Source organism: Lytechinus pictus, chromosome 4, assembly GCF_037042905.1.
Source record: "Lytechinus pictus isolate F3 Inbred chromosome 4, Lp3.0, whole genome shotgun sequence".
NCBI lineage: Eukaryota > Metazoa > Echinodermata > Echinoidea > Temnopleuroida > Toxopneustidae > Lytechinus > Lytechinus pictus.
This window is the reverse complement of record NC_087248.1, coordinates 25,419,828-25,445,272: the sequence shown is the minus strand read 5'-3', so window position 1 is coordinate 25,445,272 and position 25,445 is coordinate 25,419,828. Positions and strand designations below refer to the sequence as shown.

General features: G+C 33.5%; 1 protein-coding gene across 1 annotated transcript in view; it reads left to right on the top strand.

Annotated features, from left to right (window-relative positions):
* LOC129259229 (uncharacterized) overlaps positions 1 to 25,445 on the top strand; it is a 69,978-nt gene that overhangs the window by 15,562 nt on the left and 28,971 nt on the right. The window contains exons 7-13 of the mRNA XM_064098717.1: positions 1,098 to 1,286; positions 10,294 to 10,482; positions 17,644 to 17,832; positions 19,002 to 19,190; positions 21,459 to 21,647; positions 23,413 to 23,577; positions 24,569 to 24,733. Of these exons, the coding sequence (XP_063954787.1) occupies positions 1,098 to 1,286; positions 10,294 to 10,482; positions 17,644 to 17,832; positions 19,002 to 19,190; positions 21,459 to 21,647; positions 23,413 to 23,577; positions 24,569 to 24,733 (1,275 nt within the window). The remainder of the gene's footprint in view (positions 1 to 1,097; positions 1,287 to 10,293; positions 10,483 to 17,643; positions 17,833 to 19,001; positions 19,191 to 21,458; positions 21,648 to 23,412; positions 23,578 to 24,568; positions 24,734 to 25,445) is intronic.

Genomic DNA, 25,445 nt, shown 5'->3' with positions numbered 1-25,445 from the left:
AGCGATTTCTTTACTACCACGATGATCAACATCTTCCGAACTAATCTTGATTTAATTTTACCTTCCATATTGGCATCTGTTCATTGTGTTCTTTCAAGCGTAAACTTAATTTACAAGTTGAAATGCTTATAACAATGGCTTCACATAAGAACATTCTGCTGCAAATGTAGAATAGAATACAAATAATGAATGTTTATGAGTTCATTTTACACCGAATGAAGTATTCTGTCCATTGCACGAATGAAAAAACAATCATTATTTGGTTTATATGACACCTAAAAAATGTTGTTGTTTTTTCAGATGAAATTCATGGATTTTGATGCAAAACATGCTCAAGCAGTGCGAGTTTGGTCTGTTGATTGTTACGTCTTTACAACATGCGCACTGCTGGTGCATGAGCTGCAGCTTTTGAGTTGATGACGTCATTGCGCAATGGGCTGAATGAACGATATCAAACAACCAATCAAATCACAAGGATCTATCTAGGTGTCATATAATGTGTATTATATCATACAAATTAAATCCAGTATGCTGATTGGTCTAAATAACATCATGTGACCAAACATAGTCTCGCTATTTTACAATGATGTTGAAAATAAAATGCCCACTGAAGAATATATACTATTCTGTGATGTCAATGAAATGGTGCACTATTCCGTCGATGACGTCACAGAATAGAAATAGATCCACAATCTCTCCGACCATGCTCCGACGCAACGGTCAGCGAGGTGTCCTATACCAGGCAAGTCCCGTGAAAGGACGGCGCAGGTACTAATCAGTGATCCACTGATTGCATGGCTTCAGGTTCAGATTAAAATGGATGAATTGCGATTACAAAAACTAGTTTACCAATATCTATCGTTCTAACTTATAACAAAGTAGAATATAAAACAAATATACCAGGCCTTTATTTTAAAAGAATAGAGGGGATTATTCACCCTTGCTTTTACTTGCAAAATTGTTTTTTGCTAAAAATAGCAAGTCGGACAAATAATTCCCACTATTTTCATTCAAAGCCTGGTGTATTTGTATAATTGCTCATTGAGGCCTTGTTTGATGACGTATTTTGGTTTCTTCCTCATGTACTATTATTCCAGATTGAGAATCTTAACATAAAGTACATTGATCTCAGTAAACGTCAGTCTGCATCACGTGATCTCGCTCAGTTCATTTGTAAGATGCCTCATCTCAGGGTACTTTGGCTCGATGATGAATATGGAAACGCCCGTCCCTCACTTCATGAAGAGTTCTATTCAACGTTATCATACTTAGCATCATCCGCAAAGGTATATTTTCACCTTCTCATTTTCGTTTTTTTTAACGAAAATTAAATAACAGTTTACCCAAATTAGTACAGCCACAAGGGATGAACATAATTATTCTGATAATCATGATTTAAGTTTACCTTCCATCTGTCCATATTCACATCTTTTTAATGTGCAATTTGAAACATATACATTTCTACTCAATACAAGGTTGATTATGCAGCTATCACCATGCATACATTATACGAAATGACCTGTCTTTCATTCTGTACGTAACATAATGTTAAGTCATGGTTATATGACACCTTGATAGATCACTGTCATTTGATTGGTTGTCTTATACAAATCATTCAGCCCATTTTACAATGACGTCATCAACCGTGCAATTTTGGATCCATACTATTTTGTCCATTGCACGCGCGCATGTTGTATGTACGCGGCAATCAACAGACCGAGCATATTTTGCATCGAAATTCATTAATTTTATATAAAAACAATATATTTGTAGGTGTCATATCAACCAAATAATGAACGTTATTATCATTCGTACAATGGACAGAATACTTCATTCTGTGAAGCGTTAAATGAATGATCAATTCAACTCGGCTACGCCTTGTTGAATTGATCATTTCATCTTTCACCTCATGAAGTATTCTGTCCATTGCACTCATTAACATTCATGATTTGTATACTATCGATGTAAAATAAGAAGGGGGATGTCCTCCAGCTCGAATTTATTCCGCTGAAGGTAGTAGCGTGTAGTGGTTGATGACGTATTCAGGTTTTTTTTATCAGCTGCTACTATTATTCCAGATTGAGCGTCTTGGTATCACACGTATTGATCTCAGTCACCCAAATCAAAATATCAAAATATTGGTGCCTTTGCATCATTATTACATGATAAACATGGTTTTGTTGAAAAATAGCTATTTAATATTGATTGTTATGGCATTTTTATATTCTAGAAATAATTGGTGTGTGTTATAATTTTTGACCTTTGACCCTTGAGAGCTGGCAAAGGTTAATAAACTTTTAGAATATTGCAGTATAATTAATTTCAGCACAGTGCATTTCCATGAAGTCCCCAAAAGTACCAGTCTATAAAATCGAAGTGGTAGAAAGACGTCTAATTTGCCCCCCAAAAAATGAAAATGGCTGCCATCGTGAGAATCTTTCACGATTAATCGTAGTAGTACAAACACTGATCTGATCCTAGCACTTTAAAAAACATGATTTAAGCATTAACCTTTCACTATTGCTATATCTTGTCATAATATCCATTTTGAAATTGAGATGTAAATTTTCAGATTTGACCTCTGCTAACCTTTAGAGGTATATGACCTGAATGTTCACGACCTTGAAATATCATACAAATTGAAGTTTTGCATCATTTGTTTATAATAAATATGGTTCTAGTACAAAAAAAGGTTATTTGGTATTAACTTTCAAGGTACCTTGATATTCTAGACAAATTTCGTGTATCATAAGTCTTAACCATTGACCATCAAGAGCTGGCAGAGGTCAATGAACTAACATTTCAGAATATTGACAATTAGCATCACTGGTTAATGAACAACAGGAATATCATTTGACAAAAAAATCAATTTATTTTAGCCAGTGTTGTAATGCTTGATAATCGGCCTTGGCCTTGAGGCATACTTTTTCAAAGCATTAGCCTAAGAATGTCAAGCTTTGGCATTGGCCTTAAGGATTTTGAGCCTTGAAATTTCATGACTTTTTGTTGTTATACTTTTAATGGCCTTTTCTGTAATAAACTTAAATATTTCAATTGTTGTTCAAGTTCAATGACATTAGGGGCCAAAATACAAGTAGTGGTAGTGCCATCCACTTTATTTTATGATCATAATTGTCACCATTTTAATTGATAATTAAGATTATAATAATGAAAGGTCAAATGATAACACTTAATAAAGATGATAATGATAGTAATAATAATAATAATAATAATGATTTTGAAAAATAAAAGAAAAACAGTTATAATGATAAGTGATCATGATTTTGACAATACTTATTGTAATCAATATTAGTAAATACTGATGATATGGATTGTTATCTATAGAGTGTTTTAGCGATGCATTATAAATGCACATTCAATACGAGAGCTTATTGCACAAAGGACTAATATCCACCAATATTCCATAGGCTAGTATATAAAAGAACTGAGCCATCGAATATACTTTATTTACTGTTGTTTTACTGTTAGGATAGTACTGCAGATAATTACTACAAATGCAGGTTACAGTAGTTTAATTTTCCCTTTTTATCTGCAGCAAGAATGTTCTAGTCTGAATGATAATATAAACAATGATCAACTTGATCACAGTTTAGCTGAATTTTGTCAGATTCAAAAGCCTCGTGCCGATGGCATGACGAACGCCCTAAATTGAGGGGGTCAAACATTGTGTATTAAAAAAAAAGTCTTAAGGGATCGAAGAGAGCAAGCAAAAAAAAATGACCTTCTTAGCTTACTTTGGAATTAGTCGAGAAAACAATGTAGAAAATGGTACAATAACTCATTTACCTTTTTGTCCTTTTTTTCTCATTATCTAGGTGATTGAAGTCTTTGTAGTCCAGGAAAAATAAGGTTTGACCGCAAACAAATTGCAATAGAATTTTTTTCAACGCAATGCATTTCCATGAAGTCCCCAAAATGACATACTAAAAGTCCAGAAAATCCATTTAGTGGAAAGATGTCTAATTTGCATAAATCCAAAATGGCGGCTACCGTAAGAATTTTTGATGATTATTGATAGTAGTACACACATTGTTTTGATCATAGCACTTTCAAAAATCATGATAAAAGCATGAAACTTTCACCAGTGTTATATCTTACTATAGGCTTCATTTTAAAATCAGAATACAATTGCCACAAAATTAGTGTCATATGAAAGAGAAATAAATTTCCTACAATTTGGTACTATTTATAGGGGATAAAAAGATAATTTGGCTGAGATTTTGTAGTAGAAAACTGCATTTTGTCATTTTTTCCCAAAAATTGAAAATTTTGGAAATACATGATTTTACATAAATCTGAGAAAAATTAAGCAATTACCTTGAAATGTTTCAGAAAACTTTATTGATATACTATTATCATGTGGATGCTATTCTAAATTGGTGTCAATCTTTTTAACAAATTTATAAGGCATCAAAGTTGAATATTCAAATTTTACAAATTTTTTTTGTATGCATTTTCGTAGACTAATATGTATAACGTGTACAGTACAGTAGTGAAAGATTGTATGCATTTATCTGCGCTTTTTAACCACTTAGTTAAGATTAGGCTTTTCTTTATCAGCTATACATAAAAAGGCTGGTACATTAATGCCTACCCCTCTCAGGGGGCTGTCAAAGTCACGCCCGCTGGCTATATCATGCTGTACAGTGTGTATCAAAATAAACGCAACCACATTTCATTCCAAATTTGTGAAAAATTTGTTAGCTTTAAAGTCCAGGAAAAAATACTGATTTAGGGGGTCAACCTCAAACAAATTGCACAATAATTTTTGTACTGCAATGCATTTCCTTGAGGTCCCCAAAATTTCATACTAAAAGTGTTTTTTAAATCCATGTAGTGGAAAGACGTCTTATTTGCATAAATCCAAAATGGCGGCCATCGCAAGAATTTTCAGTAATGTTTACTTATAGTAGTACAAACACTTGTCTGATCAACCTCTAGAGGTCAATGACCTTAAGGTCAATGACCTCTAAATATAAGAAAATTGATGCTTTGCATCATTGGTACATAATAAATATGGTTATAATGAAAACAAAATGATTCAATATTGACTTTCAAGGTATCTTGATATTTTAGAAAGAATTTGGTGGGTTATAAGTCTTGACCTTTGACCCTGGAGAGCTGGAAAAGGTCAATGACCTTAACATTTTAGAATATTGACACGTAGCATCTCTGATTTATGAACAGGCTTCTAGTGTAAAAATTGCAATACAATTATTTTTAGCACGATGCATTTCCATGAAGTCACCAAAATGACATACTAAAAGTCCAAAAAAATCCATGTAGTGGAAAGACGTCTAATTTGCATAAATCCAAAATGGTGACTATCGTGAGAATTTTTATGATTATTGATACATGTAGTAGTACAAACATTGTTCTGATCATAGCACTTTAAAAAACTATGATAAAAGCATGAAACTTTAACCAGTGGTATATATCTTAATTACCATAGACTTCATTTTGAAAGCAAGATACAAGTCAAATTTGACCTCCGCTGACCTCTAGAGGTCAATGACCTTAAGGTCAATGACCTCTAAATATCAGAAAATTGATGTTTTGCATTAATTAGTACATAATAAATTTATGGTTATAATGAAAACAAAATGATTCAATATTGACTTTCAATGTATCTTGACATTTTAGAAAGAATTTGGTGGGTTATAAGTCTTGACCTTTGACTCTGGAGAGCTGGAAAAGGTCAATGACCTTAACATTTTAGAATATTGACCCGTAGCATCTCTGATTTATGAACAGGCTTCTAGTGTAAAAATTGCAATTCAATTAATTTGAGCACGATGCATTTCCATGAAGTCACCAAAATGACATACTAAAAGTCCAGAAAAATCCATGTAGTGGAAAGACGTCTAATTTGCATAAATCCAAAATGGTGACCATCATGAAAACTAGTCATGATTATTAGTACAAGCACTGGTCTGATCATAGCACTTTAAAATATTTTTATTAAAGCATTGAACTTTCATCAGTGTTATATCTTACCATAATTTTATGCTTCATTTCAAAATTAGGATGCAAATCCGATTTGACCTCCGCTGATCTCTAGAGGTCAAATACCTTAAGGTCAATGACCTCAAAATATCAAAAAAATGATGTTTTGCATCATTAGCTCATGATAAAAATAGTAATAGTAAATACAAAATTATTCAATATTGACTTCCGAGGTATTCTCGAATTTTAAAAAGAATTTGGTGGGTTATAAACTTTGACCTTTGAACACTGGAGAGCTACATGTAGAAAGGGTCAATGACCTTAACATTTTGGAATATTGACGCTAAACATCACTGTTTCATGATAAACAGGCCTCAAGGTGTAAAAATTGCAATACTATTTCTTTCAACACATTGCATCTCCATGAAGTCTCCAAAATGATACAACAAAAGTCCAGAAAAATCCAAGTGGTGGAAAAGCGTCTTATTGGCATCAAAAGTGATCCAAAATGATTAATCGTAGTAGTATATACACTGGTCTGATCATAACACTAAGAATATGATTAAAGCGTTAAACTTTCATCACTGTTATATTTTATCATAGGTTTCATTTTAAAAATCAGATGCAATTTAGTATTGACCTGTGCTGAACTCTAGAGGCACTGACCTAAAGGATTATTGACGTCGGAATATCATAAAAAATTATGTTTTGCATCATAATAATTCGTTAACTTATAAGGTCCCTTGACACATGAGAAAATTTGCGAGTATTAAAAGTTGCGACCTTTAACCCTGAAACTTTCAAAGTTCAATTTATTTAGAATATTAAACTTAACTAGTTACTATCCAGCTTATACTGAATAGAACAACCTAGTACGAGATACACCAAGGTGGATATCTTCCATGGGACCAGTCCAATGGAGACTTCACCTGGATATTGAAATTGAAGTAACAAATAAGGGAAAGGCAGTACGCTTCGGTTACACCACTCTGAGTAAATGAAACATTTTGATCTGCCGCCCAGATGTTCATTTAATCATCTCGTCATGTCTACAAAGGGAAAAGGATAAGATGTCAATATCTTAGATCTCGTCATGTCTACATCCTGTGGGAGGATGATCAATCTAAGATATTGTCATCTTATCCTTTTCCCTAAGAGTTGTAGACATGCCGAGATCCCAGATCTTTTCATCGATCATCTCTCTTACAGGATGTAGACATGACGAGATCACAGATCTGATCATCTCTTCTAAAAGATGTAGACATGATGAGATCACAGATCATGTCATCTGATCATCTCTCACACAGGATGTAGACATGACGAGATCTAAGATATTGACATAATAACCTTCTCCGGAACTGACAAACTCCTCCACCAATACTCTGCTACAGAGTATGCATGTGCTGTCTTGGACACGTCTACCTCTAGACAACACTTGTGGGACTATCACAAACTATCTAAAGCCAAACAATGTGAAGAGTCTGTATGTCCTGTCAGGTATTGCCCATCTAATATACGTAGATCAGTAGCTATATCACAGAGGCTCTCAGCGAAGATATAGCGTCCATCAAATCTATGATGCCAAACTAGTTGAAAAAGCCTAAAATCTAGGAAACATATTTTTAATTCTGTCCAACCTCTGACAAAGTCACCATTATGCAAGTTATGGGAAGAGAAGTGCAGTGCCAACCAGCATCGTGGTAAGCTGCATCTCCCTTCTAAAGAACAACTACACCAGGTTACAATCTAGATGGGAAAACTTGCAAGTCTCTCGGGAAGTATACATAGATGATATTTGCAAAAAAATTAATTGAGGCATTTCAGATATCATTTCAAAACCTACCAATACTCTAACCTCAGTCAGGAATGTACTAGCCAAAAAAGACCTGGGACCCGTTTCATAAAGAGTTACAAAATGTTGTAACGTTGCCATTATGACAACTACCATGATAACCTTGATTTTGATTGGCTGCTGAACCCTAATGCCATGGTAGTTCAAGTTGCCATAATGGCAAAGTTACTCTTTATGAAACGTGCCCCTAGAGTTACAAACTTACAACTATACAGATTATATAGTTTTGTTATTTTTAACTGATCATTTGAGTAAAGTTTGCAGATCTCAACATTTGACTGCTGAGGAAAGTTAAAGATCAATTACCTCAAAACATCATAATCAACCAGTGATGCCGAGTACCAATATTTTTACATTTTAAGATAAAATTTCTTTAGAGATCCTCAAATGTCAAACATAAGTTGATATAACATGATGCTAATCAAGAACTCTGGATGCAAAACATCAATATTTTTAAGTCATTGGCCTTAAGGTCATTGTCCTCAAGAGGTCAGGAGAGGTCAAATCTGAATTGCATTGGAATTTTTAAATGAAGCCTATGGTAAGATATAACACTGGTAAAAGTTAAATGCTTTTATCATTATTTTTTTAAGTGCTATGATCAGACCAGTGTTTTTACTATTATTTGTAAAAATGAAAAATTCTCACGATGGCCTCCATTTTGGATTTATACAAACTAGATGTCTTTCCACTGCATGGATTTTTCTGGACTTTTAGTATGGCATTTTGGAGACTTTATGGAAATGCATTGTGCTGAAATAAATTGTATTGCAATTTTTTCACGAGAGGCCTGTTTATCATAAACCACTTATGCTAAGTATTAATATTATAATATGTTAAGGTTATTGACCTTTTCTAGTGCTCCAGGGACAAAGGTCAACATTTATAATAAACAAAATTCTTTCTAGAATATCAGGTTACCTTGAAAGTCAATATTGAATAATAATTTTGTTTGCATTATTATTATCATGAGCTAATGATGCAAAACATCAATTTTCTGATATTTGAGGTCATTGATCTTAAGGTCATTGACCTCTAGAGGTCAGCAGAGGCCAAATCTGACTTGCATCCTAATTTTAAGACGAAGCCTATGGTAAGATATAACACTGGTGAAAGGTAAATGCTTTAATCATATTTTTTTTAAAGTGCTATGATCAGACAAGTGTTTGTACTACTATATAACCAATCATTACTGAAAATTCTTGCGATGGCCGCCATTTTGGATTTATGCAAATAAGACGTCTTTCCAATACATGGAGTTTAAAAACACTTTTAGTATGAAATTTTGGGGACTTCAAGGAAATGCATTGCAGCAATATATTTTTTGTGCAATTTGTTTGAGGTTGACCCCCTAAATCAGTAATTTTTCCTGGACTATAAAGCTAACAAATTTTTCACAAATTTGGAATGAAATGCGGTTGGGTTAATTTTGATACACACTGTACAACATGATATAGCCAGAGGGCGTGACTTTGACAGCCCCCTGAGAGGGGTGGCGTCAATGTGCCAGCCCTTTATATGTAGCTGATAAAGAAAAGCCTAATCTTAACTAAGTGGTTAAAAAGTGTCTTTAACTACTGTACTGTATACACTAGATACGTTATACATATTAGTCTACGAAAATGCATACAAAATGCGACATTTGTGAAATTTGAATATTCAACTTTGATACCTTATAAATTTGTTAAAAAGAATGACACCAATTTAGAATTGCATCCACATGATAATAGTATATCCATAAAGTTTTCTGAAACATTTCAAGGTAATTGCTGAATTTTTCTTAGATTTATGTAAAATCATGTATTTCCAAAATGTTCAATTTTTGGGAAAAAATGACAAAAATGCAGTTTTCTATTAAGAAATCTCAGCCAAATTATCTTTTTATCCCCTATAAATAGTACCAAATTATAGGGAATTCATTTCTCTTTCATATGACACCAATTTTGTGGCAATTAAATGTTCATGTCAAGATCTATGTACGAAAATTCAAATTTTCTGAAAATTTGGCGGCCATTTTGGATTTATGCAAATTAGATGTATTTCCACTACTAGGATTTTTCTGGACTTTTAGTATGTCATTTGGGGGACCTCAGGGAAATGCATTGTGGTTAAAAAAATTATATTGCAATTTGTTTGCGGTTGACCCCCAAAATCAGTTATTTTTCCTGGACTATAACTGTTCCGTCTTTTGGTAATCAGATACGCCTTGGTAGTCATGGTAATTGCTATTGTTACAACACCTGTATGTTCTCATTAAGATGTGCATAACCAAGCGACGGTGACTATCATTGGACCAAAGAAATACTCGCGTTGATAGTCCATCTCTTCATAGGTCCATGAAATAACAAACCTCGGAAAAAAATTATTCCCAGTATTCTTATTCAAATCCTGCTATATGTCTATTTATAATGGCTCATTCAGGCCCTTGTTTGATGACGTATTTTTGTTTCTTCATTATGTCACTATTATTCCAGATTGAGCGTCTTAAAATCATACGTGTTGATCTCAGTCAACGTCTGTCTGCATCACATGATCTCGCTCAGTTCATTTGTAAGATGCCTAATATCAGGTCACTTTGTCTCGGTGGTGAATATCGAACCACCAGTCCCTCACTTAACGGAGAGTTCTATTCAACGTTATCATCCTTAGCATCATCCGCAAAGGTATATTTTCACCTTCTCATTTTGTTTTTTTTTAACGAAAATTGAATAACAATTTGCCCCAATTAGTATAGCCACAAAGGATGACCATATTATTCTGATAATTATGATTTAATTTTACCTTCGATTTGTCCATATTCACATTTGTTTAATGTGCAATTTGAAACATATACATTTCTACTTAAAGGAAACCAAATCCCAAGTAGAGAAGTAATCTTATTGGAAAGAGTAAAATGAGAGGATCAATAAAAAAAAAAGTTTCATCAAAATTGGTTATGAAATAAGCAAGTTATGGGAGTTTGAAAACTCTTGTTGTACTTTCTATGGGCATCCTCTAATTGGCAAACGTGCTTCAAAATGGCTGATTTTGTGGACAACTCTCCATTTGTTTTGTACACAAATTTTCAGATTTTCCTTATTATCTTTCAAATTGCATCTTGCCTCCTTCCGAGCACAACATATGTCATGGGAAAATATAATCCACACCATATATGTCAAGGTCAGGAGAAGATAATGTGAAATATGTAAAATAAAGGGGGAAATCTGAAAATATGTGTACAAAACGAATGGAGAGTTGTCCACAAAATCAGCAATTTTGAAGCACGTTTGCCAATTTGAGGATCCACATAGTGAGTACAACAAGACTTTTTAATCGTCCATAAGTTGCTTATTTTAAAACCGATTTTGATGAAACTTTTTTTATAATTGTTCCTCTCATTTTACTCTTTCCAATAAGATTGCTTCTCTTCTTGGGTTTTGGTTTCACTTAATACAAGGTTGATTATGCAGCTATGCAGCATGCATACATTATACGAAATGACCGGTCTTTCATTCTGTACGTAACATAATGTTTAGCCATGGTTATATGACACCTTGATAGATCATTGTCAGTTGATTGGTTGTTTGATATCAATCATTCAGCCCATTTTACAATGTCGTCATCAACCGTGCAATTTTGGATCCATACGATTTTGTCCATTGCACGCGCGCATGTTGTATGTACGCGACAATCAACAAATCAACATATTTTGCGTCGAAATTCATAAATTTCATTATTAAAAAATATCTATTTGTAGGTGTCATATAAACCAAATAATAAACGTTATTATCATTCGTGCAATGGACAGAATACTTCATTCTATGAAGGGTGAAATGAATGATAAATTCAACTCGGCTACGCCTTGTTGAATTGATCATTTCATCTTTCACCTTATGAAATATTCTGTCCATTGCACTCATTAACCTTCATGAGTATACTATCGATGTTAAATAAGAAGGGGGATGTCTTCCAGCTCGAGTCTATTCCGCTGAAGGTAGTTTAGAGTGTAGTGGTGGATGACGTATTTAGGTTTTTTCATCATCTGTTACTACTATTATTCCAGATTAAGCGTCTTGGTATCACACGTATTGATCTCAGTCACCTAAATCCAAATATCAAAATATTGGTGCATTTGCATCATTATTACATGATAGACATGGTTTTGCTGCAAAATAGTTATTTAATATTGATTTGTATGGCATCTTTATGTTCTAGAGATAATTGGTGTGCATTATATTTTTTGACCTTTGACCCTTGAGAGCTGGCAAAGGTCAAACAACTTTTAGAATATTGCAGTACAATTAATTTCAACACAGTGCATTTCCATGAAGTCCCCAAAAGTACCAGTCTATAAAATCGAAGTGGTAGAAAAACGTCTATTTTGCAAAAAAAATTAAAATGGCTGTCATCGTGAGAATCTTTCATGATTAATCGTAGTAGTACAAACACTGATCTGATCCTACCACTTTAGAATAAATGATTTAAGTATTAACCTTTCACTATTGCTATATCTTGTCAAAATATCCATTTTAAAATTGAGATGTAAATTTTCAGATTTGACCTCTGCTAACATTTAGAGGTAAATGACCTGAAGGTTCACGACCTTGAAATATCATACAATTGAAGTTTTGCATCATTTGTTCATAATAATAAATATGGTTCTAGTACAAAAAAGGGTTATTTGGTATTGACTTTCAAGGTACCCTGATATTGAGACAAATTTCATGTATCATAAGTCTTAACCAATGACCATCAAGAGCTGGCAGAGGTCAATGAACTAACATTTCAGAATATTGACAATTAGCATCACTGGTTAATGATAAACAGGAATATCATTTGACAAACAAATCAATTTATTTTAGCCAGTGTTGTAGTGCGTTGATAATCGGCCTTGGCCTTGAGGCATACTCTTTCACAGCATTGGCCTAAGAATTTCAAGCTTTGGCCTTGACCTTAAGGACGTTCCACAGTTAAAGTGAAATCCATGTCATTTTCTCCAAACTTTGCACATAGATACTTTAGAACCTTAATATTCGAAATATGCAAAAATTAACATAGGTCCATGTGCTTGATTTTTTGCTATAGAGCTTCAAAGTTCACCCAAATTGATGTTTTTAAGAATTGCGCATTCAAAAGAATTTGGCATTTTTAGACCGCCCAAGATTACTACAATGAGTTTAAACCTCTATTACTCAGTCAAAATACATGAAAAAGTCATCAAATTTCGCAAGAGAGTTAATAATTGTATCGTTAGAATGGAGAATATATTTATAGTGCTATTTGTTTGCAATTTTAAGTTTAACAGCACTGTCAGTTCTTAAAAATGGCGTAAAAGATAACAAAATCCCAATCTAAAAAATGTAAAATTTCAGTAACAAACTACAAACGTACAATAAATGCTGCACTTTATTCAAAATCCATGTCATTTTCACAAAAATTTGCAGAGTTGTAGAGGAAGGTATACCTAAGAGGTACAAACATTAAAAAATAGGGGTTCATGTGCTTGTTTTTAAACTATCACCATTTTTATTAGAGCAAATGTGCTTTTTAAAACACCAAAAATGCGCCGAATGCTTAGTATCTATGTGAAGAAAAAATCAAAACCACTCTACCATTTATTCAAACTCGGGCTAATATTCGTGATTCTTGGCAGCACTGCAGAGTAAAGTATTTTGAAATTGTAGAGAATATTTTTTTGAATGGTCCATGGGATAATTCCATTTGTTATATTCATGAAATAACGCATCGGATCTGCAGTTAAAGTGCAGAAGATGAGAAAAATCAGCTCATACCCGCAGCTAATTAATCACCTGTTCATCCATTGTGACGTCAGCGCGCAGAGTGTAAAATATGCGCAGATCATAATGTGCACAAACATAACTGTGGAACGTCCTTAAAGGGGAATGAAACCTTTGGAATAAGTAGGTTTGTGTCGAAACAGAAATATCAAAGAATAAGAACAAAGAAAGTTTGAGCAAAATCGGACAAATAATGAGAAAGGTATGAGCATTTGGATATTGCAATCACTAATGCTACGGAGATCCTCCAATTGACAATGCAACAAGAATGTGTGATGTCACATGTGAACAACTTTCCCTTTGATTGACTATAAAATACCCTAAAAATGTATCTTTCTGCTTTTTTTGTGGTGATACCAAATCTTTATCCATGATGTATTCTTTAAAAATCTGTATTACATGCCCTCCTATAGAAAGAACACATGATCTACTGATAGATGTTATAAACAAGGCAATTTTGAGTGAAATATGTACTTAGGTAATAGGGAGAGTTGTTCACCAGTGACATCACACATCTCTATCGCATTGCCAATAGAAAACAAAACTGAGCCATCCAATATAATGTATTTACTGTTGTTTTACTGTTAGGATAATACTGCAGATAATTACTACAAATGCAGGTTACAGTAGTTTACTTTTCCTTTTTTATTTGCAGCAAGAATGTTTTATTGTGAATGATAATATAAACAATGATCAACTTGATCACAGTTTAGCTGAATTTTGTCAGATTCAAAAGCCTCGTGCCGATGGCATGATGAACCCCCTAACTTGAGGGGGTAAAATATTGTGTATTGAAAAAAAATCTTAAGGCGAAGAGAGCAAGCAAAAAATGACCCTCTTAGCTAACTTTGGAATTGGTTGAGAAAACAATGTAGAAAATGGTACATTCACTCATTTACCTTTTTTTGTCTTTTTTTCTCATTATCTTGGTGATTGAAGTCTTGGGGTGGGCATGGCCGCAAAGCTTACTCTTTAACTTGTCCTAATTTAATACGTGAGAAAAGAAAGAGAGTGATAGAAAAGGAAAGAGATACACACACGGTGGAGAAACAGGACGGGGAGTCACAGTTGGATAGCAGAATATAAGTTTAAGAATCCGTTAATAATTGATAGATTGATAGACAGTACATCTCTTCTATATGTACGTATATTGAGCATGTTGAGTGTAGGGTCTAAGATCGGCAAGACATATACAACGTTTGCTTGTTTTGTGTCAATATGGTTTGACAGTGAACTTTATTTTGCTATGGTTTTAAGGATGAACAATGAAAACTTTCAATCATATTTCTTCATTGTTTCATAATTATATGCATAATTATGCCTAGTACTCCTTGAATGTCGCACAGAATACCGTAAAGCGCATTTATGCTATGACGACCCTTCCCTATATACGTACCAACCTACCAACTGAAATAAGATATCAAACTAGCTTTGCATCATTTAATATCATTTGATGAAGCATTAGCTACTTTTGACCCATGAGTTGTACTGAAATCACCTTCATAATTAGCATTCGACCATCTATTTTGATATTTTGTTCGACTCACAACTTCAGCTTACTTTCTTGATTTTACAGATTTTGGCTAATTGTAATTGTAACAATCCACGTCTTAATAATTTAACGTAATCTTTTTTTTAATTTTAAATCATTGTACTTGTATTGTTAAATGACTGCTTTTTACTTGCAACTTTAGTTGTGAGTTTCCTTTACATGTACTTACTAATTTATGTATGCCTATCTTATGATGCTACTATAATGAATTGTTATAAATGTTATGTTATGCTATGTGCATTGTCACAGGGCCCCATGGCAGACCAACATATTGTTGAATGGGCTTCCCTCTTTTTAAACAAATAAATAAATACGTCGATCCTGGAGGATAATAATATATCCCATTTCCAGGGGGGGGGGGGGGGCTGTATTACCATCCCACTAATAATATATAGTAGAACAGTATACTGTATAACAACCAAGCGGCGACTGTCCTCATTGCCTGATTAAGACTAACAGGTGTAGTCGAAACGTCGCAATAATAGTTTGTTTTATCCACAGATCAACTCCTACAGCAATGATCAGCATCTTCCGAACTTGTATCGGTTTAATTGTACCTTCTATAGTGACATCTGTTCATTGTGTTTTTGAAACGTTTACTTAATTGACAAGTTGAAATGGTTATAGCATGGAGCTATATAGCTCTATGCATATGGTTGTAGCATAGTGTGCATTACATCCTACATAAATTAAATCCTGTATTCTGATTGTTTGAAAGGGCATCATGTGACCAAGCATATTTCTTTTTATTTTCATTTCATTTATTTATTAAATGAAATAAATTGATTAAATTAAAATTCCCACCATCAGTACAACCAAAAGGAATGATCATATTATCCTGATATTCATGATTTAATTTTGCCTTCCATATTGACATCTGCTTATTGAAGCATATACATTACTTAATAGTCAAGTCCACCTCAGAAAAAATGTTGATCTGAATAAATAGAGAAAGATCAAAATTGCATAACACTGAAATTTTCATCAAAATCGGATGTAAAATATGTAAAGTTATGAAATGTTTAAGTTTGACTATTTTTCACGAAACAGTGATATGCACAACTCAGTGACATACATGTGCAAATTAAATAAACGATGATGTCCCTCACTCACTATTTCTTTTGTTTTTTATTGTTTGAATTATACAATATTTCATGTTTTGCAGATTTGAAATTAAGGACCAACTTGACTGAAGCATACAGTGTTAAATACTGCGAATTCCACATGTACAGGGAGGAAATAATCGTTGTTTCACTTGGCAATGAGGAGAAAATATGAATATTTCATATTTCTTATAATAAAATACAAAAGAAATAGTGAGTGGATGACATCATCAGTCTCCTCATTTTCATACGGACCAGGATGTGCATATAACTGTTTTTTGTGGAAATTAAGCGAAACTCTAAAATGTCATAACTTTCTTATTTTACATCCGATTTTGATGAAATTTCAGTGTTGTGCTTGTTGGATTTTTCTCTTTATATTCAGATCAACTTTTTGTTGGGGTGGAATTGTCCTTTATATTAATACAAGTTTGAATATACAGTCATTAACATTCATAGACTATACAAAATGGCAAATATTAGTCCAGTTTTTCATTTTGTTTATTACGTGATGTTTAGACATGGTTATTGATGTAAAAAAAAAGGAAGGCGTTCAGCTCGCCTCCATTCCGCTGAAGGTAGAATAGAGTGTAGTGGTTATTCAAGCCCTTGTTTGATGATGTAGTTTGGCTTCTTCATCATCTTACTATTATTCCAGATTGAGTGTCTTGATATCATACGTTTTTAGTCAACTAACTCCAAACTTGCCAAATATCATAATATTGTTCTTTTTGCATCATTGTTTCACGATAGACATGGTTTTGTTGCAAAAATAGTTATTTAATATTGATTTGTATGGCAACTTTATATTCTAGAGATAATTGGTGTACATTATAAGTTTTGACCTTTGACTCCGGAGAGCTGGTAAAGTTCAATCAACTTAACATTAACCAATTTATCATAAACAACCCTCTCGTGTGAAAAATTGCAGAACAATTTATTTCAGCATAATGCATTTCCATGACGTCCAAAAAATTAAAAGTTTAGAAAAACCAAGTGATGAAAAGACGTCTAATTTGCAAAAGACGGCTGCCACCGTGATAATTTTTCATGATTAATGGTAGTAGTACAATGACCTTAAGTTCAAACGTGAATTACGAGTACAAGCACAAAATTACCAAGATCTTTCGAATTTATTAAGAGTAGGATATACAAAAAACAATACAATAAATTTACCAGGCCTCTTTTTTCGAAATAATAAAGGGGATTATCCACCATTGGTTTTAATGGCAAAATTGCTAGTTGGTAAATATAGTAATGGCACTCCAACCTCAAACAAATATTTCCCAGTATACTTATTAAAATCCCGGTATATGTATATTTATAATGGCTCATTTAATCCCTTGTTTGATGACGTAGTTTAGTTTCTTCATTATGTCACTATTATTCCAGATAGAGCGTATTGAGATCGAGTACATTGATCTCAGTCAACGTCCGTCTGCATCACGTGATCTGGCTCAGTTCGTTTGTAAGATGCTTAATCTGAGGGAACTTCGTCTCGGTGATGAATATGGAACCACCAGTCCCTCACTTCATGAAGAGTTCTATTCAACGTTATCATCCTTAGCACCATCAGCAAAGGTATCCTTTTCACCTTCTCATTTTGTTTTTTAACGAAAATTAAATAAAAATTTGCCCCAATCAGTCAAACCACAAGGAATTATCATGTTATCCTGATAATCATGATTTAATTTTGCCTTCCATATTGGCATCTGTTCATTGTGCAATTTGAAACATACACATTTTTAGTTAATACATGATTGATTAGCCATCATCATGCATAGACTACACAAAATGACAAATATTACTCCAGTTTTTCAATAGTTTATATCGTAATGTTAAGACGTGGCTATTGATGTAAAAAAAGGAATGTCGTCCGGCTCGCCTCCATTGTGCTGAAGTTAGAATAGAGTGTAGTGGTTATTCAAGCCCTTGTTTGATGACGTAGTTTTGCTTCTTCATCATCTTACTATTATTCCAGATTGTGTGTCTTGATATCACACGTTTTTAGTCAACTAACTCCGAACATTCCAAATATCAAAATATTATTCGTTTTGCATCATTGTTTCACGATAGACATGGCTTTGTTGCAAAAATAGTTATTTAATATTGATTTGTATGGCATCATTATATTCTAGAGATAATTGGTGTGCATTTTAAGTTTTGTCCTTTGACCCCGGAGAGCTAGTAAAGGTCAATCAACTTAACATTTTAGAATATTGACACTTTAGCATAACGAATTTAACATAAACAGCCCGCTCGTGCAAAAAAAAAGCAGTACAATTTATTTCAGCATAATGCATTTCCATGAAATCCCCCAGAATTACAAGTTTAGAAAATCCAAGTGATGAAAAGACGTGTAATTTGCCAAATTCAAAAATGGCTGCCACCGTGATAATTTGTCATGATTCATCGTCGTAGTACATTGGCCTTAAGGTTAAAGGGTGAATTTCGAGTACAAGAACAAAATTACCAAAATGTATTGTTATAACTTATTAGGAGTAGGATATATAAAAAATAATACAATAAATATAGCAGGCCTCTTTTTTCGAGATTATAGTGGGGATTATGCATCCTTGGTTTTACAGCCAAAATTGCTCATTGGTAAATATAGTAATGGCACCCCGACCTCGAACAATAATTCCCATTATACTTATTCAAATCCTGGTATATGTGTATTTATAATGGCTCATTCAAGCCCTTGTTTGATGACGTATTTTTAGTTCTTCATTATGTTACTATTATTCCAGATTGAGCGTCTTGATATCAAGGACATTGATCTCAGTCAACGTCTGTTTGCATCACGTGATCTCGCTCAGTTCATTTGTAAGATGCCTTATCTCAGGGGATTTTGTCTCGGTAATGAAAATGGAATCACCAGTCCCTCACTTCATGAAGAGTTCTGTTCAACGTTATCATCCTTAGCACCATCAGCAAAGGTATCCTTTTCATCTTCTCATTTTGTTTTTTAACGAAAATTAAATAAAAATTTCTCCCAATCAGTCAAACCACAAGGAGTTATCATGTTATCCTGATAATCATGATTTAATTTTGCCTTCCATATTGACATCTGTTCATTGTGCAATTTGAAACATACACATTTTTAGTTAATACATGATTGATTAGCCATCATCATGCATACACTATACAAAATGACAAATATTAGTCTAGTTTTTTATTAGCTTATATCGTAATGTTAAGACGTGGCTATTGATGTATAAAAAGGGATGTCGTCCAGCTCGCCTCCATTCCGTTGAAGGTATATTAGAGTGTATTGGTTATTCAAGCCCTTGTTTGATGACGTAGTCTGGCTTCTTCATTATCTTACTATTACTCCAGATTCAGCGTCTTGATATTACACGTGTTTAGTCAACTAACTCCAAACTTGCCAAATATCAAAATGTTGTTCTTTTTGCATCATTGTTTCACTATCGACATGGTTTTGCTGCAAAATAGTTATTTAATATTGACTATGGAGCGTTGTGGCCCAGTGGATTAGTCTTCGGACTTTGAAACAGAGGGTCGTGGGTTCGAATCCCAGCCATGGCGTAATTTCCTTCAGCAAGAAACTGATCCACAATGTGCTGCACTCAACCCAGGTGAGGGTACCGGTAGGAAGCAATTCCTTAAAAAGCTGTGTGCGCTATGAACGCCTAGCTTAGCCGGGTAATATAGGAGCGCCTTGAGCACCTAACAAGGTGGATATGTGCGCAATATAAATACCCTATATTATTATTATTATTATTAATGGCGTCTTTATGTTCTAGAGATAATTGGTGTGCGTTATAAGTTTTGACATTTGACCCCGGAGAGCTGGTAAAGGTCAATCAACTTAACATTTTAGAATATTGACACTTAGCATAACAAATTTATCATAAACAGCCCTCTCGTGCAAAAAACAAACTGTGTTACAATTTATTTCAGCACAATGCATTTCTATGAAGTCCAAAAAGTTACAAGTTTAGACAATCCAAGTGATGGAAAGACGTCTAGTTTGCAAAATTCCTAAATGGCTGCCACCGTGATAATTTGTCATGATTTATCGTAGTAGTACAATGACCTTAAGGTCAAAGGGTGAATTACGAGTACAAGAACAAAAAATACCAAGATCTTACGTTCTATTTTTTTTATAAATCACCTTTTATTCATAAAAAAAGGAATCAATTACAATAATGGGCCCAGATTGTCAGTTCTAAACAAACGTAATACAGGACAACATAAATTGAATACAGTAAAGGTATACATAAACAAACATAAAACAAGATATGATAATTATTTACATATCAAACGCGTCAATTCAATTCATAACAAAATTTATACTTAGAGTGGTGAGAAGGGGGAAGGAGGGGATGTGCTATCCCGTGGTTTAACTTAGGTTGTTCTGATTTTAAAATGAGGTCATTGTACTAACATATGGAATTACAAAAATATATGAATTATGCAATTATAAATATATGAACAGATAAAGTGTAAATTCACATACATGTAAGTAGGCCTAAATCTTGAGTTTATATTTTGTATATATAACAGGTGTGATATATCAAATTATATGATATATTACAGTCTGGCATACATAAACGAAACAAGAATGGTTGGAAGAATGAGGAAGCAAGGGCTGATGGAAAAGAAATGGTGTGGAAAAGGTTTGGAAGAAGAGAAGAAATAGGAAAAGGGGAGAAGGAAATATAGATAAAGAGGTAGAGAGGGGTGAAGTATAAGAAAAAGGGAAAAGGAATCAGCCCTTACACCATAATAATTTGAAAAGCATAATAATGACGGAAAATTTTACAAATAATCATCTTTAGATGTACAACAATCATATTGGGGAAATTCAAAATGAGAATTAGTGAAGAAGTGTCATGTCGGTCCACTGTGGTTCACTCTTTGCATTGTAGATCACGTATGAACCAATTAGTGCTAGTTTACTCATTGTAAGGATAGCATCTTTCGAATTCATTGAACCGACGCACAAAAAATATACAATAAATAAACCAGGCCTCTATTTCGAAAGTATATAGGGGATTATCCACCCTTGGTTTTAATGGCAAAATTGCTAGTTGGGAAATATAGTAATGGCACTCCGACCTCGAACAAATAATTCCCAGTATTCTTATTCAAATCTTGGTATATGTGTATTTATAATGGCTCATTCAAGCTCTTGTTTGATGACGTATTTTTGTTTCGTTATTATGTTACTATTATTCCAGATTGAGCGTCTTGATATCATTTGTCTTTATCTCTGTCAACGTCTGTCTGCATCACGTGATCTCGCTCAGTTCATTTGTAAGATGCCTAATCTCAGGGAACTTCATCTTGGTGATGAAAGTGGATCCACCAGTCACTCACTTCATGAAGAGTTCTATTCAACGTTATCATCCCTAGCATTATCCGCAAAGGTATTTTTCTCCCCTCATCTTTTTTTGTTTTTTTTACGAAAATTAAAAAACAATTTCCCCCAATCAGTACAACCACAAGGAATTATCATGTTACCCTGATAATCATGATATAATTTTGCCTTCCATATTGACATCTGTTCATTGTGCAATTTAAAACATACACATTTTTAGTTAATACATGGTTGATAAGCTATCATCATGCATACACTATACAAAATGACAAATATTAGTCCAGTTTTCAATTCTGTCTATAACGTAATGTTAAGACATGGCTATTGATGTAAAATTGCACTGAAGCTAGAATATAGTGTAGTTTTTATTCAAGCCCTTGTTTGATGACGTAGTTTGGCTTCTTCATTATCTTACTATTACTACGGATTGAGCGTCTTGATATCACACGTATTGCTCTTAGTCAACCAACTCCAAACTTGCCAAATATCAAAACATTGTTATTTTTGTATCATTATTTCATGATTGACAAGAAATCACATACCTCAAAATACAGCGTTAAAGTAGGATAAAAACTAGATATTCCAGGCCTTTTATTTCGAAATTATAGAGGGAATTATTCACCCTTGGTTGTACTGGCAAATTTACCTTTTTCTCGCTGTGGTGGCTGGGGCGGGATTGGTGGCTGACGAGGGGTTCATTTTTTTTTTCTTTGTAACACATGAAAACCACTGTTCCCTGTGTTGAAGCTGTGTGTGTGTACTTTCGGACACTCAAATGCACGCAACTAACCATTATGCCTCATTTCGATTATTTCACCACCAATCGGATGAAACACAATGAATTGTACAGTACAAATAACATTTTCGTTCTCTTTGAGGTAGAACAGTGGTGTAAAAAAAAAGATGAATCCCTCGGTTATCCGCCACACCCGCCCCAGCCGCCACAGCGTTTTGAAGGAAAAGGGAGAGAACCAAAATGTAGCAATAATAAAAGAGCCCTCTATCGGAATGGAACAGAGATTTATCCCGCGTCATCCGCCACACCCGCCCCAGCCGACAGCGTTTTGAAGGAAAAGGGAGCAATAAGATGATTATCCCCCAAAAGGGTTTGAACGGACATGGATTACTGAGCATGACCTTATATGTATTAACATGATTAACAATGATACAACATGCATTTGACATATTGTGATAAACAAAATACATATCTCGCTCATCAATGTATATATTATGTATGTTATACCAATCATTAATTTCAATATAGTTGCAGTGTAGTAATAAGGTGGTACAAGAAATGGGGCCTATTAGGTTTATTATTCAGATGAAACAATCATTGTGATCCAAGGACCCGACTAAAATAATGTAAATTATTACTACTTATAATCCAACATTGATTCGTTCTCCTATTTCAATTCCTTTTAATGTATTATGAAAACCGTTAAGATAAAGTCATATTGGTTAAATTTTGTACGATAAACCGCTTGTAATTCGTCATTGTTTGAAAGCTAAAAACCTCGCAATAAACATTTTGAATGTCATAGTTACTCTTTTAACTCTTGGACTGTGTTCTTTCTGCTACATACCCGTGGAACGATGCTATGCTGAGACACGCAAAAGGAAATGTAAAAAACATTTCAGTTGTTGTTGATTTTTTATTTCATTGATCTTTTATCATGAATACTGCCATACAACATTAGTGTCGTATTGTGTTGTTGAAATTAATTATTGATATGGTAAATATGATTTCAATACACACTGGATTGCAAAGAATGTAAAGAAATTTTGATTTCATTTTCACGTTACTATTTAATCAGATTGAGATTCTTCATCTCAGTGAGAATCTCAGTCAACGTCCGTCTGCATCACGTGATCTCGCTCAGTTCATCTGTAAGATGAATCATCTGAAGAACCTCATACTCTCCGGTCAGTATCATGATGACTTCTACTCAACATCATTGTCGATATCATCAACTGCGAAGGTACTATTTATGAGGAGGTTTTTATATAAAGGGAGAGTACTTAATGAAACCATAATGGTCTTCTAATTGTCTCATGAGGGTATGAGGCCTTATGTAAACTAAAATTGTCAATTTTACTTTGCATTGATTCTCTTCTTGAATTGTTATTAAAATCAATTTTCATTTAATAGTCAACAGGACCGAAGAAAATTAATAAACATGATTAACCACTGTACAGAATGCATCATTGTGATAATGAATTACACAACTCGCTCAACAATTAATGTATCTGTATTCCAGACAAATAACTAATATCAATATATTTGATTGTGGTATTGAAGCGGTGTAAGAAATGAACGCTATTGGGTTTATTTTTCGGATTAAACAAGCATTGTGATCAAAGGACCAGACTAAAAGGTATTATCACTACAAAATCGAACAGTGCTTCACTTTCTAATTTTAATTCATTATAATGTATTAGATATATTTGATTCAAAGGTTAAAACATAAAATCATATTAATTACATTTTAGACAATAAACCGCTTGGAATTTCGTTTTGTTTGAAGTTTAATAAATACATCTATCATAGAGACATCGAAAATCATGTTGAATATTATTTAGTTACTCTTTTAACTCTCGGGTTTGTTAGCTTTTTTGGAACTTCTGTACATAGCGGTTGCATAGGGCTGCACTACAAAATGAACCTTGTGTAACAGCTTGTAACAAGTTTTATTTCTATTTCTATTTTCAGTGAATAATCGGGATGATAACTTCAAATGAGGGGTATGGTATTATAGGAGACACGCAAAAAGGAATGTAAAAGATATTTCCATTGTTTTTTTTTTATATTGCATCTATTTTTTTTTTACCATAAACATTGTCAGACAACGTTAGTGTGTTCTTGTGTTGATGATTTTGATTATTGATAGGGTTAATATGATTTCAATACACACTGGAGTGCAAGGAATGTAAAAAAAAATTAATTTCATTTTCACGTTACTATTTAATCAGATTGAGATTATTTATCTCAGAGAGAATCTCAGTCAACGTTCGTCTGCATCACGTGATCTTGCTCAGTTCATCTGTAAGATGAATCATCTGAAGAACCTCATACTCTCCGGTCAGTATCATGATGACTTCTACTCAACATCATTGTCGATGGCATCAACTGCGAAGGTACTATTTATTAGGAGGTTTTTATATAAAGGGAGAGTACTTAATGAAACCATATTAGTCTTCTAATTGTCTCATGAGGCTACGATGCCTTATATAAACTAAAATTGGCAATTCCACTTTGCAATGAATCTCTTCTTGAATTGTTATTATAATCAACTGTCATTTAATTCGCAATAGTAAGCAAGACCCAGGAAAATTCATAAACAAGATCAACCACTATACACCATGCAATTGACATATTATGATGAAGAAAAAAGCAACTTGCTCAACAATAAATGTACCTGTATTTCAGACAAATATAATTTCAATATATTTGCATCGTGGCATTATAGCGGTGTAAACAAAATGAAGGTTATTAGGCTTTAAATTCGGATTAAACAAACATTGTGATCACAGGACTAGACTAAATATGAATAATTACTACAAAATCGAACAATATTTTACTTTCTAATTTCAATGTATTGTGAACATTTTATCTAACGGTCAAGACCTAAAATCATATTAATAATAATAATAATAGTAATAAAACATGATATTTGTATAGCGCATTTTCTTTCTTGATTAGATGCTCAAGGCGCTTCAGAGCAGAACAACAAAAACTATTTACATAGTTATAATACATGCCTGAACAATAAGTCAATGTCTATCGTAAAGCACTCTCAAACAAATATGTTTTCAGGTTTCCCTTGAAGGTGTTTCAGTGAAGTCAAGG